At 40.0% G+C, this 10,298-nt stretch overlaps 1 protein-coding gene across 1 annotated transcript in view; it reads left to right on the top strand.

Moving 5' to 3' along the window:
- Window positions 1-10,298, top strand: part of c22h8orf34 (chromosome 22 C8orf34 homolog) — a 56,191-nt gene that overhangs the window by 11,155 nt on the left and 34,738 nt on the right. The window contains exons 2-6 of the mRNA XM_034861748.1: window positions 1,657-1,801; window positions 2,020-2,151; window positions 3,926-4,045; window positions 4,275-4,303; window positions 5,183-5,346. Of these exons, the coding sequence (XP_034717639.1) occupies window positions 1,657-1,801; window positions 2,020-2,151; window positions 3,926-4,045; window positions 4,275-4,303; window positions 5,183-5,346 (590 nt within the window). The remainder of the gene's footprint in view (window positions 1-1,656; window positions 1,802-2,019; window positions 2,152-3,925; window positions 4,046-4,274; window positions 4,304-5,182; window positions 5,347-10,298) is intronic.

Raw genomic sequence — 10,298 nt, 5'->3', positions numbered from 1 at the left:
TTGGAAAAAGGCTGCAATGAAACAAAGAGTGAAAAATTTAAAGGGGTCTGAATACTTTCCGTACCCACTGTACATATATTACTGCCAATTCACTGCAATCTATTAATGACATTTTTTTTGCTTCTCTGCAGTCGTCCTGAAGTCAGCCTCTGCTGCTCTGGCTGGCTTAAACTGGTCAAACTGAGTTTATTCTCATACCATATCGTGCCAGCACACACAAACCCACTCACATACACAGACATATGGTCATTTAACTTCACATCTGCTTCAGGGCGACAGATATCCCCTACAGTTCGTCTGTAGTAAAATAACAGTTTTGCCTGTTGTCCATGGGGACTCTGCTTGGGAAACCGTAAGAACCAGGTATGACGTGTGGACTAGCAGCTGAAGAAGAGTCAGTTCACCTCCTATGAACTGCCGAGGTGCCCTTTAGCAAGGCGTCAAACCCCCTAAAAGGCTCTGGGGGCACCGAACCATTGTTGACCCTGCGCTACCCTCTGACTTGTGTGCTCTGTGTGTAGAAAGACGAGTTTGCAATAGATACATTTCAACTGGCACATGTAACTTGTGGGTTTTGTGGTTTGACAAATTGGATTAAGACAATACAGATGACTCTTAATTTGTTTTTTGTTGTGTTCTGTGGGAAGACACAAGTACTTTTCACATTTCACTTTGTGTTTTTTTTCCGAGGGTACTTTGTACAAATGTGTACCTGAGTTGGCAAAGTGCTGAGATAGCATATAACTGAATAGTTATGACATGATTGGCACATTTGATGTTGAATTCCCACCATGCGTGTGGCAGATTTAAAATAGCATGCAGAGTAAGTCAGCACCTGTTGCTGTGCTTCCCTATGTGCTTTCCTTATTGCATTCCTCCTGCTACTTTTCTTTCTTACTATCTTTCACATCAACTTTGCCCACTCTTGTCTCTCTTGATAACCAGACTGTAAAGTTAATGATGTCACCAACAATTTTTTAAATCCTTTTTTCCTTTTAATAATCTCCTGCTAGGAATGAACTAATGGTGTCCTTTCCCTAACTTTATTACTTTATTAACTTTAAACTTTATCATTTTTAACACTGAAATCAGTCCTGATCTGTCCGTCTCTACATTTGTCCGTTTTTCCAACAGCCTCAATATTGTATGTTTGATGCTGTCAGTTGGATTTCTAAAATATCAAGGGAAACTCTGTCTTCGTGCTTCATGACACTATTTAAAAAAACAAAAAAAAAAAGCACACCAAAGGCTGCAGTGTTTGTTCACTTGTTTGTCCTTGTGTCTTGACAGACTGATCTGATTTTGATAGAGCTTGCTGACATGCTTGTTACTAATTGACACAGAAGGGGAGTGCTCCTATCTTTTGGGACGTAGTGTTTGCCTTGACATTCTTTTTTAGGATATTGACCTTTTGGTGTAGAAAATTCCTGAAACTACATTGTAAATAAGGGGCTTATCTCACCATGTTAGTTCTCTTCTCACATACCCTCCCTTGATAGTGAAGTCAACTACAAAATAAGACTTCTAATGTTTGTAAGTATGGAATTTCTTTCTCCACTTCAGCATGCTGGATACTGCACTGGCCATGCGCCCTCTATCACCTTTTTCTATTGTCACTTTCATCTAACTGCTCTCGTATTTACTCTGCTCCTGTAGGAGTTGATGACCAAACTGATAACTGAGACTCCAGACCATCCAATCCCTTTTCTCATTGATCACCTGCAGACGAAGCAAGACAGCCCTGGCAAACTGCACAGGGCTCTCTCTGGTTCCGCAGCACTGTGGGCGCAGAGCTCCCCAGGTCAGTGCACACGGATATAAACATGCATAATGTACGCACACAAGCAGAAGGAGGTATTTTTCATTGTACATACTCCTCCCCACAATATACAGTTTATGGTAAATAAAGGCTCAAAGAGACACCAGAGCTTGCAGAGTAAACTTGCCCTCCATTTATGCTTTCTAGAATTTACATAACAGGGCATTCTGAAAAGGAATTGTGACTATCTCTCCTAACAGAAAGCAAAAACCCTCGAAGGGAGAACAGCAACTATGAGAAGCCGTGGCAAATTCACCCAAAGAAACCCAAAAAGTCCAAGAGCGACCTGGCTGTTTCAAGTATCTCTCCGCCTTCACCAGAATCCAAGTCTTGTAAGTTTTTTGCACTCAACACTCACTCACTCACATGTTGTATCAGTTGTATCCCAATTACACACTTCATTGACTTTAATCTCCATTTTTTATTTGATATAATTATACCTAATTAAAGTTAGTCACAGTGTATAGTCCAGCCTGCCCCAGCCCTGCAGATGACTTCATTATAAAGTGCCACTTTTTACACACATGCTGCTGCACTGCTTCACATTCTGAAGATGAATTGTTCACAAAGTTCTTGCATTAATGCAGATAAGAAGATTTTTCTGGTGGTAACTTTTTTTAGTTCTGTAATAAATTACTATAGCTGTGATGTTGGAATGAAGTATGACACTTGAGACTATTAGGCAAGGTCAAATAAGGAGCATCAGAGCCATAGACTACTTCAATAATTTAACATTGTGCTCTGTCACTGCCAGACCAAGGCTATTTTAGGCCGCAGTCTGAGCATTTCGCACAATCAAGAAGAAACGGGGTGTCGGGATGAGTCCATGAAGTGGGTAGAAGGGAGAGGGAGAAGTCAGAATAAAGTAAGCATCAGTCAGCATATCAAGATGTACTGAAGTTCTGAGTGTTATGATAGTAAGAAGCCTTCAAAGCTACATTTAAAGACAAATCACATAAAAAATACATGCATAGATGTTTTTGTGTGCAGAGCTCATAAAAAATTGAAATCAAAAGAACTGCCGCTCATCATTATTGTATAATGTTGCAAGAACACAGCCGTCATAAGAAGTTCCAATAATGCTTGCTCTCACTTTGGTAAAGGGTTAGTGTGCTTTGGTCCTTGTTCCTGACTGATGCTTTAATGGGTGGCCTTAGTGAGAATTGAATCCTTAACCCTTAATCTAGGGCTAATAAGATACAGCACAGCACTTTGCTGCAGCAGCAGAACAACACACAGAAGACAGAAAGGCACTCTTTGCGGAAGTAATAAAAGCTTTTTTCACCACTCTGTATTTGGCAGAGACATTTGCTGTGTTTATACTTGTTACATTGCCAAGCAGCTTAGTCAGAGTAAACAAGGGATGGCAGATTGTAGCAGCACTGCTGTCAAATATTTGCTATTAAGTTTACTGCGTGTGTACAAACAGAAGGGGGATGCTTACTCCCTGCACCTGTCAAACATGCATAAAGTGTATTCTAAAATTCTTCCCATTATATCCAAGTTACTGTGTGTGTTCAGGAAGTGAACAGTGGTTAGTAGACATCCCCTGCATTTGTTTAACAGCTCTTCATAACCCACTGGATTTTTATGTTAATTCAAATTCAGCGTGTTGGAGTATAAGAATGTTAGATATGGATGAACTACGAGTAATCCCTCCCTTATAAAATAAAAGTGTTGTTTTCTTTTTATTAAACATGTCTGAATCCAATAGTTTATGAATTAACCATCTTCTAGAAATTGAGGGACACTGCTAGAGGATGGGGCTGGATGTCGGTACAGTATGTAGGTCATGTCCTGCTCCTGTTTTAAGTTATTTTGAATGTTAATCAAAGAGACTGACAGCCACTGTCCCCTGGCCTCTGTCCAGTGAGTACTGTGCTTCTGGAAGTGACACGTTGACTTTTCTGCCAGTGTTTCCATTCCATTGCAACCTGCAGTAATTCACAACAAGTTGCCTACTGTTGGAAAAGTGCGTCAACATGTGGCGTTTTACAGATCCTTGTTGCGGTTTATAGAAGTTTCATCTGATTAATTCCTTTGTGGTGCTTTCACCACATAAAGATAAAGAGTTATACATTTTATGTTTCCGTTTGGGATTTCCAGTGCCACGGTCAAACCAGTACCCATCCTGGGAATGGAGAGAGAGCCGGGACTTTGACGAGCTCAACCACATTCTGCAGGAGAGCAAGAAGCTAGGCAAGGCCCTGGAGAGTCTGTCACGCAGTGAGTGGCCGCACCTCGGCAATGTGAACACATTACTGAGCAGTGTTTACATATATTTGAAAATACAGAACTAAAGCTTTCTGTAAATGTCACTGTAAATCCTGAGAGGAACCCATTTCAAACAGCTATTCTTTGAAGCCCCCCACTAAACTTAGAAGCGGCGTAAAATGCGATTGTGAACTGTATTAGATGCTTTTTTGTGCTTTAAATAATTTTCGTCTCTCCGCAGGCATTGCCATCTCTGATGACCTTGACCAGGTAGATAACAACTAGACTGGAGTCTTTGTACATTTTTACTGTATAAACAGGACACTGGTATTGGGTATATGCAGTGGTGTAGAAATAGAATTCTGTCACTTATCCCTCCGTAGCATTGCTCACGCTACATCAAATAAAAGCCATGTTTCGTAACGTTCTTTTTATGATGAACTATCACATGGGGTTAATGTATGAAAATGATACTTTAGTAAGCATGTCCATCGTCTCCCTCTCCTTTTGCTGCTTCAGTGTGTGCGCCTACACGCAGAGCTTTTCTGAGCTGTTTCTTTCTCCTCGCCTGGCCCCAATTCTTTCCTGAACACAATAGTGCAGTGTCTGCCCAGGCTGGAAACGCACAGAGCGATTTGGAAGTGATGGGTCTGGATAAGAGATGCAGCCTATGTTTTGACAGCAACTTCACTTTTTGCACAGTGCAGCAGTACGTCCAACGGCCTTGGCTCTCGGCCCAGAGATTTTCCTTCTTTCTTTGTGGGACGGAACAGGGAGTGAATATTAAACACCTTCTCATATCATGCAGAGACAGAATCATTTGATACTACCCTTGATTTAGTCAAAGACGAGGAGACATTTCTTTGAGCCGGGTTGAAAAAGGGTGTGCACACCGAATGGGAGTACTATACTATGGTGCTTCTGAAAACTAAGAAGAGACACATTTTATTGTGGAGAACATAGTCTTGGTTATAATTTCATTATATTATAGTTAAATATTCATAGTGTTAAGAAAGTTTTTTTAAGAAAGTCAGTTCAATGACTCCACTTGCTTTCTTCTGTGCATTTTTACATTTCAATTTTTGTCTTTCTTTCTGCCTTCTTAACTGTGTTGTTTTGCCTCTCATTATGTCTATATTGCTCTTTTAGAACTTGGGAGGCTATAACTCAGTGGTGCGCCCTCGGGTGGTGGGGGAATGGGTTGGTCGGGAAGAAGAGGACGCAGACCCACTGGCTTCTGAGATGCTGCAACCCCCCGTCCCTCGGGCTAAAACTGAAGTCTGCTGGAGTGGATGCAGCAGCCCTGCTGGGAGGTTGGTGATTGGCATTATAAGTATGTGTAGTCATCGATATGTGTGAATCATTTAAATGGAAAAGTTTAAAACTTCAAGAAAGTTCACAAAGCTATTGTTGGCTCTTTAAAAATGAAGATATAGACTTCTAACTGTGGCTCCTGCTGCCCGAGGAATGCATCTGAATGGTTTTGATAATCCCATTTCAAAGGCGCGATTTAACATGCTTGCCATGATACTGCTTCAACCCAATTTTGAATTAAAGCTAACCTCATTTCTGTGTGCTCAAGCCCAAAGAATTTTGTGCTAGGCATTTTTTAATTGCCTATTTTTGACAATATAATTGAGTCAGGTGATAAAATGTTAAATTGTTTGTCCCCCTCATAGGGTGTGTGTGTGTGTGTGTGTGTGTGTGTGTGTGTGTGTGTGTGTGTGTGTGTGTGTGCAACTAATTAGTGGCGGATCGGATATAAAACCATAAATCATGTGCGGGCCTGAGCTGACATACACACACAGTGTTAATCTCATTAGGTTAGTGTATGGGTGGATTAGAGGGAGAAATCACTTAGTTAGAAGCCTCAGCTGGGAGATAGGGATGTGTGTGGGCTGAGTGATAAGCTCTGCTCTGTGTGTGTCTCTAAATGAGACGGTTTTGTGTTCACCTATGAAGAGTGTGGGAAACTTGTGCAGCTGTGTGTTTGGGACGATGCATCATCCCAAAAAATAATCACAGTCCCATCTCTTAACTAGAGTATTTGGCTCATCTAATTAATCATTTATATCAACTGTTAATTGTCTTTAATGGATAATTGTTCCCTCTTCAGATCCTTTTTGGGGGTTGAGATCACTTTTATTCATATCTTCTGAGCTGTTTTTTTTGTTTGTTTGTGGCCGGGTTAGCTCGGATTGTAGAGCAGGCGCACACATAAAGAGTTTTACTGCTCGACACAGCGGCCGCAGGTTCAAAAGCCAACCTGAGGCCCTTTGCTGCATGTTATTCCCCCCTCTGTCTCCCCTTTCGTGTCTTCATCTGTCCTATGGAGAAAAAAAAACTTTAAAAAATGTAAAGTTTGGTAAGGTTTATAATTCGTATCAGATGAGATAGATGATAAAAATAATGACTCTGGCCGAGTGGAAAAAAAACAAGCAGTTTAAATCTGCCCTGCCCTCTCTTAAAATCCCATCTGAGTCCTTTGGTGCAGTCCCAACATTTTGTCATGTAGCTGACCTTGTTTGTCCATCTTCCTCCCCTTGCTTTTACTGAGTTTACATGTTTTCATTTTCCTGTTTTGTTTTCCTTGTTCCTGTCCCTCATTCCAGCCCACCTGTCACTATGGACCATAAGGAAAGCTGACAGGTGGTGGGAGCTCTCTGTATGATTGGCTGCAAAGTCTACATGGATAAGTGCAAGTGACTCATGGGAAATCAGATGCAACTGTAGCAGAAATGTATCCAAGGAAATGCCTTATTTTTACATTTTGTTTGTCTAGTGGAATGGGACTTCCTTATCCCATGTCTGTCATGATTTGTGCAATAAACTCTCTTCTTACCCTCCTGCTATATATTCTTATATACATTGGGGCTTGAAAGTTTGGGCAACCCAGGTAAAATAAATAGTAATAATGTGCATAAAGAAGCCAAGAAAAGATGGAAAAATCTCAAAGGCATCAAATGACAAATTAGATTTTCTCACAAAAAATATGTCACAAAAGTTATATTTTATTTCCATCATTTACACTTTCAAAATAACAGAAAACCAAAAAATGGCATGTGCAAAAGTTTGGGCACCCTGCAGAGTTAATACCTTGTACTGCCCCCTTTGGCAAGTATCACAACTTGGAAACGCTTCTTGTAGCCAGCCAAGAGTCTCTCAATTCTTGTTTGAGGTATCTTCACCCATTCTTCCTTACAAAAGTCTTCCAGTTCTTCGAGATTTCTGGACTGTCTGTCACGCACTGCTCTTTTAAGGTCTATCCATAGATTTTCAATTATGTTGAGGTCAGGAGATTGTGAAGGCCATGGCAAAACCTTCAGTTTACGCCTCTTGATATAATCCATTGTGGATTTTGTGGTGTGTTTAATATCATTATCCATTTGTAGAAGCCATTCTCTCTTTAACTTCAGCTTTTTCACAGATGGCATCTGCGTCCAAAGTTAGCGTCCAAAATTTGCTGAAATTTTATTGAATGAAATATTCCCTGTGCCACTGGCTGTAATACAACCCCAAAGCATAATCTACCCCCATGCTTAACAGTTGGACAGTGGTTCTTTTCATTAAATTCTGTGCTCTTTCTTCTCCAAACGTACCTTTGCTCATTGCGGCCAAAAAGTTCTACTTTAGCCTCATTGGTTGACAGAATTTGTTTTTCTCAATGCATCAGCCTTGTCTATGTGTTAATTTGCAATATTTTAGAAGAGTTTTTATGGAGGAGAGGAGGAAGAGGTTTTCATTCTGATGACTCTTCCATGAAGACCACGTTTGTACAAATATCTCTATATAGTGGAATGTTGTACCACAACTCCAGTGTCTGCCAGGTCTTTCTGGATGGAGTCTGCAGTACAACGTGGGTTTTGACTTGCTTTTCTCATAACGCTATTTTTCTTGGTCTTCCAAATCTTGCTTTAACTTTAAAAGTTCCTGATGACTGCCATTTCTTAATTACATTCCGAACAGAGGATATTGGCATCTGAAAACACTTTAGTATCTTCTTATAGCCTTCTCCTGCTTTGTGAGCGTGAACTATTTTCACTTTCAGATTTCTAGACAGCTGCTTGGAAGAACCCATGGTGCTGATTGTTGGGGCAAAGTCAGATGAGTCTGGGCATTTAAAACCTTAAGATTGACATCACCTGTTCTTTCCAGAAGATGATTGAGAACAATCCATGACACCGTCTGGTCTCAGCTTTCCAAAGGGGGCGGTGCATGCTGTAAACTCTGCTGGGTGCCCAAACTTTTGCAGACGCCATTTTTATTTTGTCATTTTGAAAGTGTAAATGATTGAAACAAAAATCTAACTTTTTGTGACATTATATGACCATCTAATTTGTCATTTTTATGTCTTTGAAATTTTTCCATCTCTTTTCTTGGCTTTGTTACGTGTTGAACTAGATTGAACACTAATGCAGACAACAGAGACAGAAATGACAGTTTAACAGTTTTATTTCAATGTCCAAGTAGGGGATGCAACAGAAAAAAGCCAAGTCCAAGTCAGGGGAATGCAAATCCGGGGACGCAGAGCGTGTGTGGTACAATGTTTCTGAGGTTTGTGTCCAATAATCCAGAGATCCAGTGTGGAGAGCAAGAGTGTTGGATAGCAGGAGGGAAGTGGCAGCAGGAGTTAGGTTCACAGAACTGTGGCAGACAAAGAATAATCAGGACAAGCAAATATCACAGAAACTATTACAAACAGGTAGTGCCAGCAACACTCCTAACATGGTTGTCTTGACTAAGTTCTGACAAAGTGTGGTATGTTGACCGGGTATTTAAAGCAGAGGTGATTAGAGTAGACGAGTTGCAGCTGGAACCCTGACCCCGCACACCAGGCAACACTCCTGCAATTAAAGACAGACTAAGGGGAGGAGGAGAGCAGAGACAGAGCGCTACCAGCAGCAGACCTAACAGGCTTCTTTATGCACATTATACACATTTTTACCTGGGGTGCCCAAACTTTTGAGCCCCAATGTACTTTCTTTTAAAACCAACGGTTACTGATCCCTTGTTGTACATAATAGGGAAATACGATAGACAAAGGGGGAAAGTCAGCTACACTTGCTTCGATTTTGTGGTTATATGTATTGTGTAAAATGACTGGGTTGTACTACCTGAGGTTGGTCCCTATAAGGAAGATAATGCTGACAGTGTTGAAGATGCAAGCAGGCATAATGATCCAACGATTTTCACAGGGTTCATGAACCCATAATATGGTGCAACACATAAAAGTAATAAAACTTACTCTACACAAGATACCAAAACACCTTCTTTCTCTCTATTTTTTCTTTTTCATATTACTTTTCTGCTTTTAATAAAATATTTGTTGTCCTGGGAAAAGTTAACCTTCCCGCCCCCATGAGTATAATAAGACAAAGAAAAGAAAAGAGAACTGTGGTGCAGAATCAAAACTACCTTGCCTTGCCCATATTAGAAGATGTAATTATTCCAGAAATACCACACAGGGAGTATGAAGACATATTTGTCACCTTTAGACCCTTCCTCATTATCTACAAATAGAAGTCATTAAACTGAGATTAGCATCAAATTAATACTCTTCCGCCCCTCTAATCCACGCCTTCAGCCTGTCAGTGGGGAAATGAATTTCTCCAATATAGAGGTAGTGCAGAAGTCGGCCTTTGTAGTTGTCTCAGTAGATTTAACTGTATCGAAACTTTGGAAAGAGATTATTTAGTAATTTTTCTTTCTCAGAAATGAATAAAGCTTTTGGGAAACAAAATGTGAAGAGAATTTGATATCTTTCGATTCATGTATTGTTTTTAATTTAAACAGCCCAGGAGACAGCCCAAGAATTGTTAAACTATATGGTACCATGATGCAAATTGATTCTGACACAAATATTGGATTTCCATGGCGGCAATCCTGTTGCTTAGGTTTATAAATGGCTTACAGTACAGTATGTATCGTACATTTTGTCATACACTATCATGATAAAATAAATAGGGGAGTATGAAGACAACAAATAGTATATTTAAACAAACAGATTTTTAGCAACATTTTATGGTTTTCAAAACAATAACTCAATTTACTTTAAATTTGATTATTGACTCTCCTGTGGACTAAAAATCATAGGGGATGCTATCATCACCTTATATCTCCTATAACTCTTTTGATTTGATTTTACTAAAAAGTACTGCTTTGTGCCTAGTGCTCTAACTATTTTTCTTTTAGATAGATAGATAGATAGATAGATAGATATTTATTGATCCCAAAAAAATGGGAAATTACAGTGTTACAGCAGCAC

This window comes from Etheostoma cragini, chromosome 22 (assembly GCF_013103735.1).
Source record: "Etheostoma cragini isolate CJK2018 chromosome 22, CSU_Ecrag_1.0, whole genome shotgun sequence".
Taxonomy (NCBI): domain Eukaryota; kingdom Metazoa; phylum Chordata; class Actinopteri; order Perciformes; family Percidae; genus Etheostoma; species Etheostoma cragini.
This window is presented reverse-complemented; position numbering and strand designations above follow the sequence as displayed.